The sequence below is a fragment of the Ursus maritimus genome, unplaced genomic scaffold, assembly GCF_017311325.1.
Source record: "Ursus maritimus isolate PB19 unplaced genomic scaffold, ASM1731132v1 scaffold_18, whole genome shotgun sequence".
NCBI lineage: Eukaryota > Metazoa > Chordata > Mammalia > Carnivora > Ursidae > Ursus > Ursus maritimus.
The window spans coordinates 39129452-39151727 of NW_024424230.1; the positions used below are offsets into that span (position 1 = coordinate 39129452).

The 22276-nt window shown below is 34.0% G+C and overlaps 1 protein-coding gene across 1 annotated transcript in view; it reads left to right on the forward strand.

Annotated features, from left to right (window-relative positions):
• TRAPPC8 (trafficking protein particle complex subunit 8) overlaps positions 1-22276 on the forward strand; it is an 85847-nt gene that overhangs the window by 47031 nt on the left and 16540 nt on the right. Inside the window, exons 14-24 of the mRNA XM_008691010.2 lie at positions 907-1015; positions 2795-2989; positions 3597-3727; positions 5917-5991; positions 6479-6605; positions 7016-7170; positions 13075-13517; positions 17058-17205; positions 19093-19189; positions 20402-20470; positions 20561-20619. Of these exons, the coding sequence (XP_008689232.1) occupies positions 907-1015; positions 2795-2989; positions 3597-3727; positions 5917-5991; positions 6479-6605; positions 7016-7170; positions 13075-13517; positions 17058-17205; positions 19093-19189; positions 20402-20470; positions 20561-20619 (1608 nt within the window). The remainder of the gene's footprint in view (positions 1-906; positions 1016-2794; positions 2990-3596; positions 3728-5916; positions 5992-6478; positions 6606-7015; positions 7171-13074; positions 13518-17057; positions 17206-19092; positions 19190-20401; positions 20471-20560; positions 20620-22276) is intronic.

A 22276-nucleotide genomic window follows, 5' to 3' on the forward strand; every position in this document is an offset into this window, starting at 1 on the left:
TTATTTTTAGTAAAAAAAAAACTCCTTTAGTAGTTTAATAAAATGGTTTTCTTAGAATTTATGTAATTATCTGCCATAATAAAGTGTGGCAGTACGCCCTTTGGTCATAGATCTGAGTTGCATTGTCCTTCTACAGATCTTTAAAAAGGAATTTTGATATTCCAGTAAACATTTTATCTGTGCCTATTCTTGGAACTTAAAAAAAAAAAAGAAGAGATAACACAAGCTTTCTGGACCGCTTCATTATTATTATAATTTTTTGAATCATAACTGATTTTATAATGTATTGGGTCCTCATACCATCCTTTGGAAAAAGTACGTTCCTTCCTTTTCCCTATGAACGATGAAAAGGCATGTGTCTATGGGAAGTGGACGTATTATGGTCTAACCCAGAAAAATTAATAGGAAGGAAAAATACTTCACTGAGACAGGAGGTTAGAAAATACAAAACATTGTTTTACAGAAAAATTTACATTTCAAATTTTTTAAGTTTAAAATTTTTTCAAATTTAAAAAATTTTTCCTCAAGACTTGTGAATAATGAATATTTTATCTATCCTGCAGAAAATACCCTTTGATACTTTATTAATTTGAGATCATATGGGTTAGAATTTTGGCAGATTGGATGCTATGAGTCACAGGAAGTAAAGTGCATAGCAGAATAACAGTTGGAAGTTTTCCATCCAAAGAGAGCTAATTAGCTGAGGAACTTTAGGAAGATTCTCTTGGCCAGAATAAATGTTATTTAAAATTTTATGGCTGATATATTAAGTAAAACTAGTAATTCTTTTTCTTAATATTCTTCCTTAACGTATTTTTAATACCTTGCATATTAAAAAATGAGGAGGCAAATATAAAGAAAGTGGAATTTTCTCAAAAAATTCTTTTTCTTCTCTATTTCTCCTAGAATGTAAGTCAGCTATCACCAGATGGCCCTTTACCACAGCTACCTTTACCGTATATTAACAGTTCAGCAACTCGGGTTTTCTTTGGCCATGACAGACGACCAGCAGATGGTTTGTAAAATTTTATTTGGCCTTGTTACCTAGTGACTATTTTTTTTTAAGTGTCTTTTTTTTCTTTATTTAAGAAATGATGTTGTAATTGTTAAAGAATATTTGAGGGGCGCCTGGGTGGCACAGCGGTTAAGCGCCTGCCTTCGGCTCAGGGCGTGATCCCGGCGTTATGGGATCGAGCCCCACATCAGGCTCCTCCGCTATGAGCCTGCTTCTTCCTCTCCCACTCCCCCTGCTTGTGTTCCCTCTCTCACTGGCTGTCTCTCTCTCTGTCAAATAAATAAATAAAATCTTTAAAAAAAAAAAAAAGAATATTTGAAAATAAATAACTGTACCGAATCACTTATCCTGCCACCTAAAGGTAACCACTACTTCAGTGGTTTTCCTTCCAGCTCTAAAAGCTAAAAATAACAATAAAATAGCTGTAATTATAATGTGTTTTCTCATATAGTATAAAGAATGCTCGTGTTATTATATAGTCTTACTAAATATTTTTGATGGCTGTAAGATACTCTATTCAGTACATATAACTTTAATATTTGCTTGTTATATAGTTGGACTGTTTCCTTCTTATATAAAATTATGTTGTGATGGACATTTTTGTGGATAAAACTTGTTTTCTTAACTTTTTATTATGGAAATTTCAAATATACATAGAAGCGAGAACAGTTGCCAGTGTTCTGCTGTTCTTATAAGACCTTTTAAAATACAGGCTTATTTTCTCAGGATTGAGCCTTAAAATAGCAGTACTGGGCCAAAAGTATAAATATGTTAAAGTAAATTTATAATTCTAAGCATTCTTATATTTGAGCTTATTAATATGTTTCTCCTTAAGACTTAATTTAGTATTTTATTTAAAAATATTTATCAGTGGGTGCCTGGGTGGTGCAGTCAGTTAGGTGTCCAACTCTTGGGTTCGGCTTGGATTGTGGTCTTAGCATCCTGGGATCAGGACATTGGGCTCCATGCTCAATGCGGAGTCTGCTTGAGACTCTCTCTGCCCTTCCTTGCTCCTCTCTCTCTCTCTCTCAAATAAATAAATAAATCTTTAATATATATATATTTATCAAAATGTTTATGGCAGCATTGGTTTTAATAGCAAAAAAAAATAACAATAGAGGAGATGAATTGTTAAATTTTGGCATATTTATATGATGGATTCATGCTGTAGGACATGAGTGAAATTGTTCTACATGCTTCAATATGGATAATGCACCATAATGTTGAGTGGAAAAAGTTATAGAACGATCAGTCAAATGTAATTCCATTTATATAAGTTTCAGGCATACAAACCAATTCATACAATGCATACATTGTTTATGTATATGCTAATATGTGGTAAAGTAAAAAGTTGTGGAGATGAAGGAGAGTAATAGGATTTGGGAGGGTTATACAGAGGACAGTAATTATTTGTAACATTTATCTTACAAATATTTGGGATCTTATGACAAATGTTGACATTTGTTAAATTTCAGTATATAAATGTTTGTTATTCTCCATGTGTTTCTGTACGTTTGAAGTATTTCATATAAAATTGTGGAATATTAGGAAAAATATATTCTTTCAGAGTTCAGAAGAAAAGAACATCAGTATTATAAGTCAAGTTCCAGTTAGGCTAGGGTTAATAAGAGGATATTCTTCTCTCAGGTAATTAAACAGGCAAGAGTGAGTATGTATATATATTTATTTCGCTACCTTGGATTTTTATTTAAAATATGTTTCATTTGAGGGCAGATGTTAATAAATGGGTGCTTAATTGTGATTTTTTTTTTTTTTTAGGTGAAAAGCAAGCAGCTACTCATGTAAGTCTTGATCAAGAATATGATTCTGAATCCTCTCAGCAGTGGCGAGAACTTGAAGAACAGGTTGTAGCTGTGGTTAACAGAGGAGTAATTCCATCCAATTTCCACCCCACACAATACTGTTTGAACAGTTATTCAGATAACTCAAGATTTCCACTGGCAGTTGTAGAAGGTGATATGCTTGCATTTTTATTCATGGTGTTTTGTTTGTTTTACTTACAGCAGATACAAGATAATTTTCTATGTGCCAAAAATCACTGGAAGCTGGGCATGAAAAAATAAATGAGGAAATATAACTTAGTGAGCTGCATTTATAAAACCAGGCGTTGTGGGCTCTAATACTAGTGTATACAGTGTGCTATTGGAATATAGAAGAGAGAATGACATTCGTTAGTACATAGAAATTGGGAAATCTAGAGGAAGTCATTTTTTTTTAAGATTTTATTTATTTATTTGAGAGAGAGAGCACAAAGGGAGAGGGAGAAGCAGACTCCCCGCTGAGCAGAGAGCCCGATGTGGGGCTTGATCCCAGGACCCTGAGATCGTAACCCGAGCCTAGGCAACGGTTTAACCGACTGAGCCACCCAGGCGTCCCTAGAGGAAGTCATTTTTAAATTCATTTTAAAACTGAATCTTGAATAAATGGAAATGTACAAGGTGGTTAAGGATAGTTTAGGCAGAAATGCAGAGCTGTGAAAGTAAGGTATGTTTAGAGAATTGAAGCATAGGGTAATAGGTGTGTTTTATTAAAGTTATTAATTTAGGCCTTTCTTTTGTAGAGCCAATAACAGTGGAAGTGGCTTTTAGAAATCCTTTGAAGGTTCCACTTTTGTTGACTGATTTGTCATTGCTATGGAAGTTCCAACCAAAAGATAGTAGTGGAAAGGATAATGAAGAAGTTAAAGAACTAGTAAGTTATTAAAAGGTATTTGTAATAAGCATGTTTCAGTAATAGCCTAACAGATGCATAACATTTCAATTTTTTTTCTGTTCAGTGAGCTACACTTATTCTTTTTTGTGCTTTTTTTCCCTAGTTATAAAAAGTATGACAAATGCTTATTGTTGAAAATTGAATATACAAAAAACATAAGGAATAAAAATAAAACTGTTTTCTCAGTATTTGGAAATAAACACTTTAACACTTCTGTATCTTTCCAGTCATTTCCATTTGTATGTTTTCTCTCATGGGATTCTTTCATATTGTGTATGTTGGGTTTTTTTCATTCTGTGTTGATTCATATGCATATTTTGATATTAAATCATCTCAATATTCATTTCTGTATAATATTCCATCATGGATGACCTGTAAGCTCTTCTAATATCTTTCCACTCATAGTTGTTTTAGAAGTTTCCATTTGTTTACTATCATCATAATACAGTGCTGAAAATTTGGGCGTATATTATCCTGATAATTTCTGTGGTGAAGATTCCTGGGCATGAAGTTAAAACATTTTAGGGAATAAGCATTTTGGTACTTGGTTAGTTTCCCAAAAGGTCATAACCAACAAGCTTTTCACTAACAGCACATGGGGTTGCATATCTCATCTTTGCAGCATTAAGTATTCTAATTATTTATTTTTAAAAAATCTTACTGATTTGATAGGTAAGAAAAATGCTATTTTATTTTTTATCTCATTCATTAATTTCTGGTGAAATTGAAGTTCTTGTATTTCCTTTTTTGTGTATTGTCTTTATATGTACATATTTATCTTTTTCTTTTCTTATTCTTGTCTGTAATAAGCTCTTTATCTGAGTTGGTAATTTTTGAAGCAGGAATGACTTGAACAAATGATTTTTGTTATCAAACTGATTCTAAGAGAAATAACTGGGACAGTACATTTTTTTACCCATGTATTAGGTTATTCACCAATATCTACTCTATAACTTTTACTTTTTTATACTGCCTTGCTATATGCTTTAGAAATGTGGTAAATATTATTTTTGAATTAGGAAATACCCCAAGATTTTGGCACTGAGTAATGGAGGGAGAACTTGAAAGAAGATGTATGTCATACTAACGCCAGTAGAAATTATTTCTCTTGAAGTGTTTTGATTTTTAAAGATTGCCTTATTTAAAGTCTTGTTGGTTAAGTCCATTAAAGACATTTTGTGATTATTTACACTCATTATGAATAGTTTGAAAGATTGAGATTTGGGAGGCTCTAGTCTGGGAATTTTAGCAACCTCTTGAGTTTTTCTAATGTTATTTAGATGCCTGGAACACAAATTATAGAAGCTTGGGAAAATTTTTTTTTAAAGATCCATTAGCTTCTTAAGTATATTAGTCTGTTTAATATATTAGATTTTAAAGGAGGTATATTAAAGTTGAGTGAAAATTTTCATTGTGTGTAATTAAGTTACACTTTTTCCTGTAAATTTCAAACTCTTTGGATTTCTTCATAAGCTTTTGCTGATGGGCTAAGATGCTGAATTGGAATTTAGGGAAATGTAATTTTTATTTATTGTGTGAAATAACTAACTTCATGGTAAAAGTGAAACAGTGTTTATGAGGACCAGCTTTACCCCAAGTGTGACTCAGTTAACTCTGCTTTGTTAGATGACCAGAGATGATATATTCTCCTACAGAAGTCCTTGATTCAGAGGACACAGGCCTTTTTTGCTCTCTCTTACTGCCCTTATTGTCCACCAGTCTTTTATGCATCTTGCTTAGGTGCCATTATTTTGTGTAATTGGCCAATTCGGAAAAAGAGGCTAGTCAGAATAAAAGATGGAGAAATTTGCTCTGATTGCAAGATTAAATGGCCATTTTGGCCATTGTTGACAATTAGTAACTGAACTTTACCTCTTGAGGTTTTATCCTCTTGGTGGCTGCAACTTTGAGTAGGTCACTTACCCTCCTCACTTGAATTGGACTGAATGAAATGAAAAAAATGTATGTATCATGTGTTCTGCTACTGTGTAGCTTTACTCCACTTGTGAAAGTAAAACACTTTGCATATCGCTTAGCACATAGTAAGAACCTAATAAATGCTAACTATAATTATTGTTACTGTTCTTAAGTATTGACATATAGGAATGTTAATATTCTGATACTTTATTCATTAGAATGTATATTTTACAAAATAATTTGTTTTTCAGGTAACAGGTGAACCTGAAATGATTGGAACTGAAGTTATTTCAGAATTTTTAATTAATAGTGAAGAATCTAAAGTGGTAACTATTTTATTATATTTTTGTCTTAAGCCTTTCAAAAAGTAAGATACAAATTTTAAATGATTTATTCAGTGTGTTTTATATTCTAGTTTTCTTAAATGCTAAAATTTAGAAGATTAGGAAGCAAGAGTTGCACAAGAGGAAATTGGTGGGAAGAGTAGATTTACAGTGGTCTTTGGTTTGTTAATTTCCAAAGAAGCCTGGTGAAAAATTTTTGCTTTTTTGGGTGCGGTCCATGTGGTAATCTCATATGACATTTGCTTTCCCAGAATATTTTGTTTTTTGTTGACTTCAAAGTGTTAATGAAGATCCATGCTTGTTCACAGATTTTCTTTTGAAGAAAATGCTTTCCAATATAAGAAATTAATTGCTTATTCAAAAGTTTAGCTCATGAGTTTATATTTTTGCAGTATTACAAAATTTAGGTATTGCACTATTTAAAATATTATGAAAACAGATAATAATAGTGACTTAAATATCTCCACAGGCAAGACTAAAGCTCTTTCCCCATCACATAGGGGAGCTGCATATTCTGGGAGTTGTTTATAATCTTGGCACTATTCAGGGCTGCATGACAGTAGATGGCATTGGTGCTCTTCCTGGATGCCACACAGGTAAAGCTATAGCATTGCTAAACAGATACAAAACTAATAATTAAATCTCCATAGAATAAAATGAATGAAAATGAGGTGTTTTTAAAATAGGTTTAATGTACCTTAACAAAGACATTTAGTCAGATTATTTGGGTTATTTTAAACTCTGCCAGTGCTTCAAAGATAATCAACTTTATTCCCTTCTAATGTATTTTGTATCTGCAAAGTAAGTAAATCCTAATGAGAAATTAATCAGCATACAGCAGGTGTGGTTAAACATAAAAATAAAACACGTTTAATTCTTTGATTAACCATGCTACTCAGTAATTGTTTATAATTTTTCTGGAAATAATCTGAAAGTTACAGATATCAATTTAGATATCATTTAACATATCAAATTATTTTAGGGCATTGATTGTTTTTTGTTTCAGGAAAACATTCCTTGAGTATGTCAGTCCGAGGGAGACAGGATTTAGAAATTCAAGGTCCTCGACTTAACAATACAAAAGAAGAGAAAACATCTATTAAATATGGTCCTGATCGACGTTTAGATCCCATTATCACGGAGGAAATGCCACTATTGGAGGTATTTCACTTTTTAAAATTTCATGTTTTAATAAATTGTCTATAAGATCAGATAATATTTTCAACAAATTAATTTTAGACTTTGAAGTTATTGATATTACATTGAACCATACTTTTTAATTATTATTAATCTATGTTAAATAGATCTAATTCACAAAGCTAAATCACAGCCAGGTTATAAAATATAAACCTCAAAATATTAATGGAAATTGAGAAAATACATTTAAAGAACTCTTTGTTTATTAAAATCAATGACTAATAAAATCAATGGCTCTTTTTTCATAAGGTACAAAAATAATATGGGAATTAATGCTTATAAAAAGTTTAAGCAAAATAGATAAATATATGAATAAAAACCAATATTCCCTTCATTCTTTCTGTTTCCCACCCCGTCCTACTTTCATGCCATCTAGGTTAAAGCTTTTTTAGTTACAGAAGATAGAAACTGATCACTAGGTATAGCATTAGCCAAAAAAGAGAAAATGTTTATTATTTAGTTGGATATTGGAGCATCTCTTAGAAACTGAAGTATTGTAGAACAATAAGTCTCAAAGAAGAATAAGGACTTGGCACCTTCAGGAAATTTAGCAGCAAATGTTTGTAAGCTTTAGAAAGCATTGCTTTTAATATGACTTTAGTCTAACAACTTTTCTAGTCTTTGTACCACTTTATTACAAATTTCAAGTTTCTGGGAGAGGAATCTGGCCTACCTTGGATCAGTTGTGTATCTGAGAGGCAAACTAATGACAGAGTCATGCAGTATTACAAACACTGGCAGAAGGTCTTTCCTTCTTCATCAAGTTTTCCTAGTAGGGGAGTTAGAAGCTTAGCCATTTACCTTCTAAAAGTTCTAGTGTTATTAAATTGGTGTTTCTCTTTTCAGGCCTTTCACTGTACATTCGTTTATAGTTTTAGTAATTATAAATGGAATCATACTGCATATTTTACCCTTACTTGCTTGGTCTTTGTTTTCATTCAGTAAAAATTCCTTTTTTTTACAGCTATATATGGTATTCTTTATTTAGACACATCGTAATGTATTTTAACCATTTATCTGTTGATGAGTGTAGTTCTGGTTTTTTGTCATTACTGACAGTTCTTCAGTAAATCACATTATGTATATATGTTGTCCATGTTCTAGTTTAGACTAAAATGGAATATCTGGGTAAATGAAACATTTTGCAACATGCTACAAAATTACCTTCAGTGAGGCTATAGTAATTTGCACTTTGCTTGAGAATGGGAGTATCGGTTACCTGACATCTATGCCACACTGGGTATTATTACTTTTATTTTTTTTTTAACTTTTGTGAATTAGGTTGGTGAAAAATGACATTCTTTTTATTTACATTTTTCTAATGTCTGTTAAGATGATCAGTCTTCATGTTTTTTGTTCATATGATTTTTTTCCTTCTGTGTGTCCATATGATTACCTGTTGATATCCTTTGAATTAGGTATCATTTCCCTTTTCTCATTGGATGATTTTTATGGGCACTAATCCTGTGCCTATAGTGGGGTCAGGGTAGGTATGTTCATGAAAAGGTGGGGTGTGTTTGTTGAGGGGAGCTACATGTATTCTGCCCAGGTTTTACACTTGCTTAATTATGTTTCATTTAAAGAGTAGGGCAGATAAAAGACTTATAGACTGACTTCAGTGCTAGTTTCTGGTTGATAAATATTTTACACATACTTTAACTTTGATTTGGTGTCTTTCACCATGTTAATATTTTTAACATACATAGAGTCCTGATTGTCCTTTGTTGCTTCTGAGTTTTACTATTATTTACAGAGACTTCTGTAGTCCAAACTTTCATAGTTTTATTTTTTAATGTCTATGTTCTTTTTTAAATCCAAGGGAATAATACTCTTCTAAATGTCTAGGTGTAGGGAATCAAACTTTATTTGTTCCTGGTCCTAATGACCATTAATTGAATATTGGCAACTCATTATACCATCTTTCAAATACAATAATATCCTGAAAGTATGCACACCTTTTTTTGTTTTGGGGGGATTTTCCTTGGAATACCTGTTCTGTTTGATGATACCTATTCTGTTCCTCATCTTTCTATGTCAATACTACATGCTTGCTTTATCATTTTTCTTAACCAAATGTTTCCCATAATCTTTAATTTTTTTCTTTTTTCTTAATACTTGTGTGATTTTTACCCAAGTTTGTCAAGTTCCCGTAGTAATGCATTGGATTTTTATTAGGTTTTGCATTGCTATGCCTAGGGGTTCTAAGGCTGAAGATGGATTGAAATGAGTTGGGATCCAAATTTTATTTTAGGTCTAGTCATCATTTTAGGTTAGAAATCACTAATTAATAAACAGTTTGCTTGGAATTTCTATACGTAAGCATTTGCTAGAGCTTACTTTCAAGAGGGAAGATTCTGACTACTCTGGTTAAATTGAGATCAGTTAGTAGAGGACACCAAAATATTCCATTTTTATTGATTGTACTAGCTTCTAATTTTCATTGTACCATATCATTATGATGGTCTTTGTTATTAAGATTGGTAAAAGTACAAATGGTTTTTAAGTGCAGTACTTCTCAGATGACATATTATGTATAGAGGCTTACTTTTAGGCTTCTTTCTAAGCTCTGTCTCTAACTATCTGACCTTGGAAAGTTTCTTCTCTTACGAAATGAGGGAAGTTGAACCAGATGATGTTTGATTCTAAATCTGTTTAACTCAATAGTCTTTAAATTTATTTTGGTTTTGATAGTGCTAGTTCTGTACTTAATTTTCTTCTTGTGTACCATAATGGATTTTTAAAAAACTTTATTGTTATAGATGCAATTCTCCTTGAAGAGGGTATTTTAACACAGGACCTCTTACTCTACATAATAACAACTGGTGTTTTGTTGCTTAAACCAAAAAGCTTGTAAAGTGAATAACAAACCACAATAGGTCCATACCCTAAATGTTTTACCTTAAGAAAACATACAAATGTACACATTTATTCATTATTTTGAGGGAGAGGATGGATTTAGGTCAGAGACTTTTTCTCTGAGTTCTTTGTATTGGTACAGGTTTCCTAATATGAATATTGTTTATCTTTCATGCGTTCACCCACATTCGTAAGTTGTCATTTTAAGTTTCCAGTTTTGGTTTCATTAGAGTGAGAATCTGAAGATCGTTATTAAGTAGTTTAAGTACAATATATATCTAGATTAGAGTTTAATGAAAGCAATACTTTCAGGCAAAGATAGAAGCAATTTACATAATAATTTAATTAAACAAGTCTGAGAATAAATAGTAACTCTTGATAAGGAGAAGAAGGAGGACATAGTAGAAAGCCTTAAGTCGCTAATGTTCACTTCCTTAAACATCACTCAGTATTTTCTGCTGAGGTACTAGAGATATTGGTTAATCTAACAAACCACAATATGAAGTCAATTAAAAAGACCTTTTATTAGGATCAACAATGGTAGACATTAATATTGGTAAGGGATTTCATGGCATATTCCTATTTCTAATATCTTATGTCAGAAGTATTTTATATAATTTGAAGTATTTAAGGGAGTAGTGAAAGAAGTGACCAGTCTAGTGTCTGATGAAATAATCTCTTATAATATGTGTTTACCGAGACAAGAGAGGATGAAAATTACTGAAGTTCATTGAGAAGAGATAAAAATTAAAGTGTCATGTGTAGACTACCGTGTGTGTAGCATACTGAAAGCAAACCAGAGCTATATCTACTTACTAGAAATTGGGAATTAGAAATATTTTGTTCTTAAGTTGTATTCAGGAAAGTGGTGTCACTCCAGAACTTTCATCATTTATTTTCTTTTTACTTTTTGTTAGGAAAAATTTTAATATAGAAAAGTAAAGGGTGCCTGGGTGGCTCAGTTGGTTAAGTGTCTGCCTTCAGCTTAATCATGATCCTGGGATCCCAGGTTCTAGGATCAAGCCCTGCATCAAGCGTGCTTCTCCCTCTCCTGCTCCCCCTGTTGTGTGCGTGCTCTCTCTGTCGAATAAATAAATCAAGTCTTAAAAGAAAAAAAGAAAGAAAAGTAGAGAGAAGAGCAGGCCTCTTGGAGTCCCCACTGTGTAGGCATTACATTGTGTATATGTACCATAGTTTATTCAGTGAGACTTATGTCATAGACATTTGATTTGTGTCCAGTCATTTGCCCTTACAGACAAAACCACAGTGAATATCCATATGCATATCATGTTCTACTCACACACATATATCTTTAGGATAACTTAGTGGAAGTTAGAGTCTTGGCCATTTAAATTTGAAGCTGTCACAGAAAGGACTTTTAGCATCTATATGTTTAAAGTAAAGACTAGATATACTAATTATCCTTAAAGAGCCAATGTTTAGTAAAATTTTTATTTTGAAGATACATTCCACAGTATCTACATACGATGCATCACTGCTCTGCTAATTGCAGCACCCTTCCCATTTTACCAACGCCTTAGCCTTCCTGATGGTGTTCAGGTGTCTGTGTATTTTAGTGTGTCTTTGTGGTACTCTTTCAGCTGTTCTTGACATATCTCAAAATTTACATTCCTTCACAAATTTTAACTTACTTTAGTGTTTGACAGTGTCTGATCGGTACATAGTCAGTGTCCTTAATATAATCCTATGCCTGTTTTTTTTTCTTCTTAACCTGTGTTTTGGATTTCTACATTAATTCCTTATTTCCCATACCCATTTTTAAAGCTTCTGATGTCCACCGAATTTATTTGCTTCCTTAAGACTATGGCCCTAGTGAATTCCGTTCAAATTTAGATGAAGAAACAGATATTTCCAGGGTGCCTGGGTGGCTCAGTCTGTCCTCGGCTCAGGTCGTGGTCCTGGGATCCTGGGATCGAGCCCTGCTTGGCAGGGAGTCTGCTTCTCCCTCTCCCTGCCCCCAACTCATGCTCTTTCACTATCTCTCTCTCTCAAATAAATAAATAAAATCTTTAAAAAAAAGAAAGAAAGAAAAATAAGATTTCCACTGGATTTTAATAACTCCTGTGGGACCAGCCATAACTCTATTAGGACATTTTTTTTCATACTTATACCTTTATATACTCCTCCTTTCTTAGATACTGTCAGTGCACTTCTGACATTTACACTTAAGCATCTTTTAAATGCAAATAACTTACTAGATGATTTTGTTAACCCATATTTCTACCTCTCTAGTACAGCTTCACATTCACTTATCTGAATCCTGAGGCCAGGTGTGTGTTGGAAATCATTTTTTATCCTTAATTTTTAGAAATTGTGTGTGTGTATATGTGTGTGTGTGTTTACATCCAGAGTGTTATGTAACCCCTGTTGGGTTTTTGGTAGCATCTGGAAATCAAGCACATTAATATTGCGTGAGTAAACCACATGAATGTCATACTGAATGGGAAAGGGTATAAAAAGCCTGTTAGATCAGGTTTCACTCCCATTGAGTTACTCAAAGTTTGAGGTTGTTCAGAGCTTTTTCGGTTTTAAAATTATGGATATGGAATCACGGATCTGTACATTCTTCCCTTTTAAGATCTCTGGTGTATATTTTCATCTTGATGTATAAAAAATAGTTGAATTATTTTTCAAGTTGACATTGATAATGGCTTTTCAACTGGTGATTATTTAATTCAGATAGCCATGTTAAATTACTGGTAACTTGTTCATGGTGTACACAGTTGTCAGAGTTTTGTTGATAGCTCACTTGTCACTGATGTTTTATCTTTAATTCATAACCCTGCAATCTGCTGTTGAATCACATTGGTCTCTGTCTCATCTTTTCTAAAATGGAGTTGTTAATTGCCATATATTTGGAGAGATATCAAAGAAAATTAATAAAATAATTGTAAACCTTTAGTAAAGAAATACAGCATCTTAAGTTGTTATTCTTTAAAGATTCGGAATTTTTAACAGACAATATAATAATATTTTTTCCCTCCAATGCAGGTGTTCTTTATACATTTTCCTACAGGGCTCCTCTGTGGAGAAATCCGAAAAGCATACGTAGAATTTGTGAATGTCAGCAAATGTCCGCTTACTGGATTGAAGGTTGTTTCTAAACGTCCAGAGTTCTTTACTTTTGGTGGTAACACAGCTGTTCTAACACCACTAAGTCCCTCAGCTTCTGAGAACTGTAGTGCTTACAAGACTGTTGTGACAGATTCTACCTCTGTGTGTACAGCACTCGTATCATCAGCTTCCTCTGTAGACTTTGGCATTGGCACAGGGAGTCAGCCAGAGGTGATTCCTGTTCCCCTTCCTGACACCGTTCTACTACCTGGAGCTTCAGTTCAGCTACCTATGTGGTTACGTGGGCCAGATGAAGAAGGTGTCCATGAAATTAACTTTTTGTTTTACTATGAAAGTGTTAAAAAGCAGCCTAAAATACGGTGAGTTATAAAACTTTCTTGATTTAACTTCTATGTTTAATGTATGTATACAAATTCAAATAAACATTTTGATATTTGTTAACATATGTCATTGTTTCTTAAGAAATTACCCCCTTCCAAATTATGCATGATGTTTATATTTAAGCTTGTCCCTAATATAAGTTCTAAGTAGCCAAAAGTAGAAAAAATGAGGCTACTTTAATCTTTTTAGTGGCTTCTATCTATAAACTTCATGGTTCTTTGATACAACTAAGTACTCTGGCCAAAGTTATCACATAATAATGAAATTCACAGGTACCATTTGTATATGAAGACGACCTGCTTATAGTCATCCTGTTTCAAGAAAATTACTTTGTTTTACCCTTCCTTTTCCCTTGTGCCCTCTCCTGACCCCTGAGAATGTATGGGGGGAAAATATGTATTTGTAGAACAGATGATTAGGGTGGTGTTATAATGACGGTCACTGAAGAAATCAAATCTTGGTGCTCACAAGGGTCGGGGGCCTATATTATTAAACAACAGATTATTTTATTTGTGATAATGCCATTTTCATTTTTATAAAATTAACTAGGAATAACTGTGTTACTCCATTTATTAATGGAATTTTAAAATATCTTGTAAGACTTCCTGTGAGGACAAAATGATACAGTATTTATAAGCATGGGGACATTTTAGATACAATAAATATTAACTCTCCTTCAGAAGACAGTAGAGCATACTCTGGCCAAGGCAGTCAGGGAAGGCTTCATGGAATATAGTAGTGGTGAAATGAGCTTCCAAAGAAAGTAAAGATTTCAGAATTTGGATATCAGGGGGGATAGGCAGGAGAATAGTGGGTATTCCAGGAAGTGACTATATATAAGTGAAGAAAATATTAGGAAATATAAACTGAATATAGCTAGTTTGGTCACAGTGTAAAATATGTGTAAAAGAAGTAAAGGGGTAACCATTAGAACTAATAAAGGAATTCAGTAAACTTGTAGGATACAAAATTAACACATAGAGATCGATTGCACTTCTATATGCTAATAATGAACTATCAGAGAAATTTAAGAAAACAGTCCTATTTACAGTTGCATAAAAAAGAATACCTAGGAATAAAGGAATACCTCACTTAACCAAGGAGGTAAAAGACCTGTACTCTGAAAACTGTAAGACATTGATGAAAGAAATTGAGATGACACAAATAAATGGAAAGATATACTGTGTTCATAAATTGGAAGAATTAATATTGTTAAAATGTTCATACTACCCAAAACAATCTACAGATTCAATGTAATCAGAATACTAATGACATGTTTTACAGAACTAGAACAAAGGATCCTAAAATTTGTATGGAACCACAAAAGACCCCAAATAGTCAAAGTAATCTTGAGGAAGAAGAATAAAGCTGGAGCTGTCATGCTCCCTGATTTCAAACTGTATTACAAAGCTATAGTAATCACTGCAGTATGATACTGGCACAAAAATAGGCACAGATCAACGGAACAGAATAGAGAGCCTAGAAATAAATGTATGTGTATGTGGTCAATTAATTTATGACAAAAGAAGCAAGAATATACAGTGGAGAAGGTAGTTTCTTCAATATGATATTAGGAAAACTGGACAGCTACATGCAAAAGAATGAACCTGGACCATTATCTTATACCATACGTAAAAATAAATTCAAAATGGATTAAAGACTTGAATGTAAGACTTGAAACCATAAAACTTCTAGAAGAAAACATAGGCGGTGAGCTGTTTGACATTCATTAATCTTAGTAATATTTTGGGGGTCTTCTCAGGCAAGGGCAACAAAAGCTAAAACAAATGGGATCACATCAAACTAGAAAGCTTTTTCACAGTGAAGGAGACCATCATCAGCAAAACAAAAAGGCATCCTGCTGAATGGGTTAAGGTATTTGAAATCATGCATTGATTGAATAAGAGGTTAATATTCAAAATATATAGAGAACTTACACAATTCAATATAAAAAATTGAAAAATGGACAGGGGACCTAAGTAGACATTTTTCAAAAGAAGACCTACAGATGGCCAACAGGCACATGAAAGGATGCTCAGCATCAGTAATCAGGGAAATGCAAATCAAAACTACAATGAGATATCTCCTCATACTTGTCAGATTGGCGGTTATCAAAAGACAAAATAATAAGTGTTGGTGAGGTTGTAGAGAAAAAGGAACCCACATACACTTGGTGGAAATGTGAATTGGTATAGCCACTTATGGAAAACAGTATGGAAGTTCCTCATAAAACTAAAATAGAACTACCATACAAACCAGCAATTCCAGTTCTGGGTATTTATCTGAAGAAAACAAAAATCACCAATCCAAAGAGATCTATACACCCGTATGGTCATTGCAGTATTATTTACAATAGCCAAGATAAGGAGACAACCTAGGTGTCCCATCTATCAGGATAAAGAAGATGTGGCAAATGTTACTCAGCCATAAAAAAGAATGAAATCTTGCCATTTGTGATAACACAGGTGGACCTAGAGGGTATTATGCTAAGTAAAATAAGACAGAGAAAGACCATATTTTTTCACCAATATGTAGAATCCAAAAAACAAAACAGAAACAGACTCATAGGGGCGCCTGGGTGGCACAGCGGTTAAGCATCTGCCTTCGGCTCAGGGCGTGATCCTGGCGTTATGGGATCGAGCCCCACATCAGGCTCCTCCGCTATGAGCCTGCTTCTTCCTCTCCCACTCCCCCTGCTTGTGTTCCCTCTCTCGCTGGCTGTCTCTATCTCTGTCGAGTAAATAAATAAAATCTTTAAAAAAAAAAAAAAAAAGAAACAGACTCATAGACACAAGGAAGAAGCTGCTGGTTATCAGAGTGGGGAGGGGGTTGGGGGGGTCGGGTGAAACAGGTGAAGGCGATTAAGAAGTGCAAACTTTCATTTCTAAAATAACTCGTGGGGATGTAATCTATAGTATAGGGAATATAGTAATACTGTAATAGCTTTGTATGATGACATGGTAACTAGATTTATCAAAGGGATCATTTCATAGTGTATACAAATACTGAATCAATATGATTTATCCCTGAAACTCCAGGACCTTGTATTTCAGTTATACTTAAAAAAAATTAGGAGGTAATATTTTTAAAAAGAAGTAGTAAGGGAGAGTTAACATTGGAATGTAAAAAGCTCTATTGTGGAGGGCCTTCAATGCCTGGTGAAAGTTTGGGGTTTACTCGATAGGGGATCAGTTGCTTCGGAACCACTGTCAGAGAAGTGGCATAATCAGGACATTGCTACATGAAAATTATTTTCATGCGCTATACTGATGAGTTTGGTGAGCAGACATGCCTAGAGTCTGGGAGGCTATTAGTTTCCTGCCAAACTGAGAAGAAAGAATTGAAATGAAGTTATGCTAACTAGGTAATTTTACTGTATTATACTCTTTGTTTTGTTTTTGTTTTAGGGTATAAATGATCCTGAGAGCAATTAGGTTTTAAAAGCTTTGTTTGGAATTGGAGAATCATAACACATGGAGACGTTCCTCCATTAAATTTGCAATTTTGTATTTCTTCAGTCACAGAATATTAAGACACACTGCAGTTATTTGTACCAGCCGATCTTTGAATGTCCGAGCCACTGTCTGCAGAAGTAATTCTCTTGAAGATGAGGAGGGCCGAGGGGGCAATATGCTCGTCTTTGTGGATGTGGAAAATACCAATACTGTAAGTTGGTTTAAAATTAAATTTTATTTTTAATTAAATTTGATGTGTTTCCTTTGTTTTTAGTAAAGGATTTTTTTCCCCGCAAGATAGCGTAAGCTAAGAATTTAGGAATGTTCATATACAAGAGTGTGAAAACATATTAATTTCCCATTAGCTTTGTAATTTTAAGTCTAAAAAGGACCTGGCATTAATATATTCATATGATATATAGCCCCATATGTGAGTAATTCAATACCACAGAGATCTGATAAAGTGCTTTCTAGTCTCACTATTGAGAATCTATTGATATAACTAAATTTACAAAGTTGTGTTAGGATTTCATGTTCCATATTAACTTGATAACCTTCACTTACACATTTCTGAGAGTATCATTTTCTTCCTATAAAGCATTTCAGACATTTTATCATTCCTGTTTAAATACTCTAAATATAAAAAATGAATATTAAAGAAGGGAATGAGATCTCATGATTAAAATAGCATCTTACCTTTAGGTTGATTGAGTTCAAGTACTTATTTGAAGTGTTACTCTGTAATGTCCTTTGCTTTGGCTTCATTAACTTGTAAGGTTGCTTCTTTTTAAGATATTTGGGGTGTATATGCTGATACTTTGGTGATCTTCAAAGTAGCATTTGTAAAAATAAAATTTTACGATTTTATTATTTTTTTTGTAAGTATTTTGTTTATTTGTCAGAGAGCACAAGCATGGGGAGTGGCAGGCAGAGGGCTGAGCAAGGAGCCCGATGTGGGACTTGATCCCAGGACTGTGGGATCGTGACCTGAGCCCAAGGTGGATGTTTAACCAACTGAGCCACCCAGGCATCCCTAAAATTTTAAGATTTTAATAATTTCAAATTCTTATTCAGGAGAATAAAATATTATGTACAGTTTAGCTTTATGTGCATTGGCTGTACTTTGGGATTCTGATTTGTTTTTGTTGTTTGTTTTTGCCTTAATGAGAATGAGAAGATTAGAAGAAATAAAAAGAAAATGCTACAGTTTTGATTCAAAATTGACAACAAGGGGTGCCTGGATGGTGCAGTCGATTAAGCCTCTGACTCTTGGTTTAGGCTCAGGCTCCACAATCAGGGCAGAATCTGCTTAAGTTTCTCTTTCTCTCTCTCTCTCCCTCTGCCCTTACTCCCCATGCCCGCACATGCACTCTCTGTTTCTTCTCTCTAAAACGGATAAGTAAATCTTCAAAAAAAAAATGATAACAAATACTTTTTGACCTATTAAATACTACCACTAACTCATGATAGGTTCTTGGGGCGCCTGGGTAGCTCCGCTCTTGGGCGTCTGCCTTTGGCTCGGGTCGTGATCCCGGGGTCCTGGGATCGAGCACCGAGTTGGGCTCCCTGCTCAGCGGGAAGCCTGCTTCTCCCACTCCCCTGCTTGTGTTCCCTGTCTGTCTCTCTCTGTCAAATAAATAAATAAAATCAGCATGATAGGTTCTAGTAACTGACTACCTTTCAATATTTTAAAATTTGCCCCTGACTGAACATTATATTTAAATACAATTTTTGGCAAAATGTTGGCTTCTCTGTTTTAAGAATGTTTAAGGAGTGGGTGCTTGGGTGTGGCTCAGTCAGTTAAATGTCCAACTCTTGATCTCAGCACAGGTCTTGATCTCAGGGTGGTGAGTTCAAGCCTGCGTTGGGCTCCATGCTGGGTGTGGAGCCTACTTAAAAGAAAAAAAAAAGAATGTTTAAGGAAGTATTTAAATAACTTAAGCTTTCTGAAATGTATGTTGTTTATTTCAAAATAAAAATTTCATCTTAACATTAATCAATACTTACTTTGGTAGCAGTGTCAGAATATTGTTTTCATAAGAATACTCTAAGTTTGTGCTCCTAAATCCTGAATGACTCTTTTATTTCTTTTTGATAGAGCGAAGCAGGTGTTAAGGAATTCCATATAGTACAAGTATCAAGTAGTAGCAAACACTGGAAGTTACAGAAATCTGTAAATCTCTCTGAAAACAAAGGTTTGTTTGTGACTTTTCCCCTCTTCATAGTAAATTCTCACATTTTCATTGCTTGATTTTTTTTTTTCAGAGTAGTACTATAAGATTGTTGGTACTTTTTAAATAATCAACTTTTTTAAGCATTCAGTTGTGCTTTCATTAGTTTATTTGTGAATCACATTACCTTTCTTAATCCATTCTTTCCTTTTTATTTCCTTTCACATCTTTCTGTTTGCATTTTCTCTATTCAATTGGAAAATCAGTGCCTGAGTACATGATCACTTTCAAAATTTCAAGCAATACAGAATCATACAGACTAGAATTTGAAAGGTTCTTTTTGTTTCCTTTGCCATTGGTAGGCTGTTTTTCTGCGTATAACGATACTGCTGTAGTGACTGACTTTTACGTTTATTTCCATACCTGTATAACGCTCAAACAGAAGAATGTACATACTTGTGATATATATTGACAAATTGTTTTCCAGAATATCTATCCATTTATTATCCTGACAGTAATATGAGAATGCCAAGTGCTTGTAAGAGTAGAGTGAAGCTGACAAACGGTATTTGCTCTTTCTAGAGAATTGTACAGTATGTTTCAAAAAAATATAAAAATGTTTAAACTCATGTTTAGTCCTTTGGTAGTCCCTGTCTTTGGAATTTATGCAAAGGGATTAGTTCAAAATACATGAAAATCCATACATTGAAAACAGAGCAGTGTATTGTTTAATATGGAAAAATTCAGTGTGGATTTAAGTAAATTAAATTATAATGCAGATTATTTTTTAGTCATTAAAATATATTAACATTTTTAAAGTGTTTGCAATAGTGAGAAAATGCATCATAGCACAGTATGTGCATATAATAATATTGTTATAAATCATACATATGAAAAAACACTGAAAGGAAATGAAGAAATGATAGAGTGGTGGGATTATGGGCTCCCTGGTTCCTGGGTTCTGATCTTTAAAACTTTTCTGTTTATCTGTAATGTCACACACACACACACACACACACACACGAGAACATGTATTTCAAGAAAACTGAATTTTATCCTTTCTAAGAGCTGAGTGAAATTTGCTTTATAGAGATGAAAAGAAAGATGTTTTTCATTAAACATTATTTTTAATTACAAATTATTTTTCAGTTTGACTGAGGAAGTTTGAATAATGAATTAGGTTTTACTGTGTCATAAGCAGCTGAGAAAGATGTTTGAAATTTTTTTTCTTTCTAGATGCCAAACTTGCCAGTAGGGAGAAGGGAAAATTTTGCTTCAAGGCAATACGATGTAAGGAAAAAGAAGGTAAATTCATTTTATTTTCACACTTTCCTAAGGGTCATTTTATATTTCATGCCAATGATACTGATTAGTTTGTTTTCCCCTGTTTTTCAGTTGCCACACAGTTCTCAGAAAAGTATACCTTTGCAGATATCATCTTTGGAAATGAACAGGTATGCAAATAAGCACAGCAGCATTTGATTTTAAAAGTCACAGTTTTAGAATATCTGACTATTTGGCAAAACTATTGCTTTAATAATCCCCAGAATCTTTTGTGGATGAACGTGTCAACTTTGTTGGGTTTTGCAACTTACCTTCATGTTCAAAAACAGAGCAGAAATGCTATGTGGATTATACCATTTTAATTAGTTATTTAAAACTAACTTCCTTTTGAGAGTATCACAGGTAAAAAGTATAATCCTTGGGGTTAAAAAATGAAACCGGACTATACAAGGAAACCAGTTTATTAGGGAAAGTGGTCACAATGGAACATAAAGATGATAATTGTCTGGATTTTGGTATATCATATGGTTCTGACATCCAAATAATAAACTTTTTTGTGATTTTAAATACGTTGTCTAGGACAGTGATAGTCCAATTTAATTATTTGTAATAATCACCTGGAGCAGTGGTTTTCAGACTTTTAGAGACTACACATATGAGTCATCTGGTGGGGCTCTTGTTAAAATTAAGATTCTAATCAGTAGGCCTGGGGGTGGGACCTGAGGGTTTAAATTGCTGTAAGCTGGGACACCTGGCTGGCACAGTCAGTAGAGCATGTGATTCTTGATCTTGAGGTCATGAATTTAAGCCCACACTGGGCACAGAGTTTACTTAATTAAAAATATGTATAATAGGGGCGCCTGGGTGGCACAGCGGTTAAGCGTCTGCCTTCGGCTCAGGGCGTGATCCCGGCTTTATGGGATCGAGCCCCACGTCAGGCTCCTCCGCTATGAGCCTGCTTCTTCCTCTCCCGCTCCTCCTGCTTGTGTTCCCTCTCTCACTGGCTGTCTCTATCTCTGTCAAATAAATAAATAAAATCTTTAAAAAAAAATATGTATAATAAATTGTTATAAGCTCGTAGGTGATGTTGAGGTTATTAGTCTGCAGACCCTATTTTTTTTTTTTTTAAAGATTTTATTTATTTATTTATTTGACAGAGATAGAGGCAGCCAGCGAGAGAGGGAACACAAGCAGGGGGAGCGGGAGAGGAAGAAGCAGGCTCATAGCGGAGGAGCCTGATGTGGGGCTCGATCCCATAACGCCGGGATCACGCCCTGAGCTGAAGGCAGACGCTTAACCGCTGTGCCACCCAGGCGCCCCGCAGACCCTATTTTTGATCTAGGAAATTTTGTAAAAATGAAGGCTTTGCCTCCCCAACTCTAAAACTGTGGTTCATTATGTCTTGGGTGGAGTTTGGGAATGTGCATTTTCAACCAGCTCTGCAGATAATCTGAAGAGGTGATCTGGTGATCTGCTTTGAGAAATACTGGACCGAGGGTGTAAAATTCCATGTAGTTGTGCCCTGTTACTGTTACTATTGCATCTCTTTCAGTTACTGTTTCTTCTTTGTATTTTTTTCTTTGGTAATCGTAGACATTCTTACACTGTTATATTTCTGTTATCATTTGCCTTCATCTGACACATTCTTTGTGGCTGTCTTTTGACTACTTGAAGAAATAGTTATTTAGAAATATCTCAGAGTACCAAAAGCCCAATAATTCCCAAACAAGTGTGACTTTTGGCAACACTGTGCCTCCTGAATGTTTGAATTTAGGTTTCATGATTAAAGTTGTTTGTTCTGTTCATTTCTTTTTGAAACTTAAAATC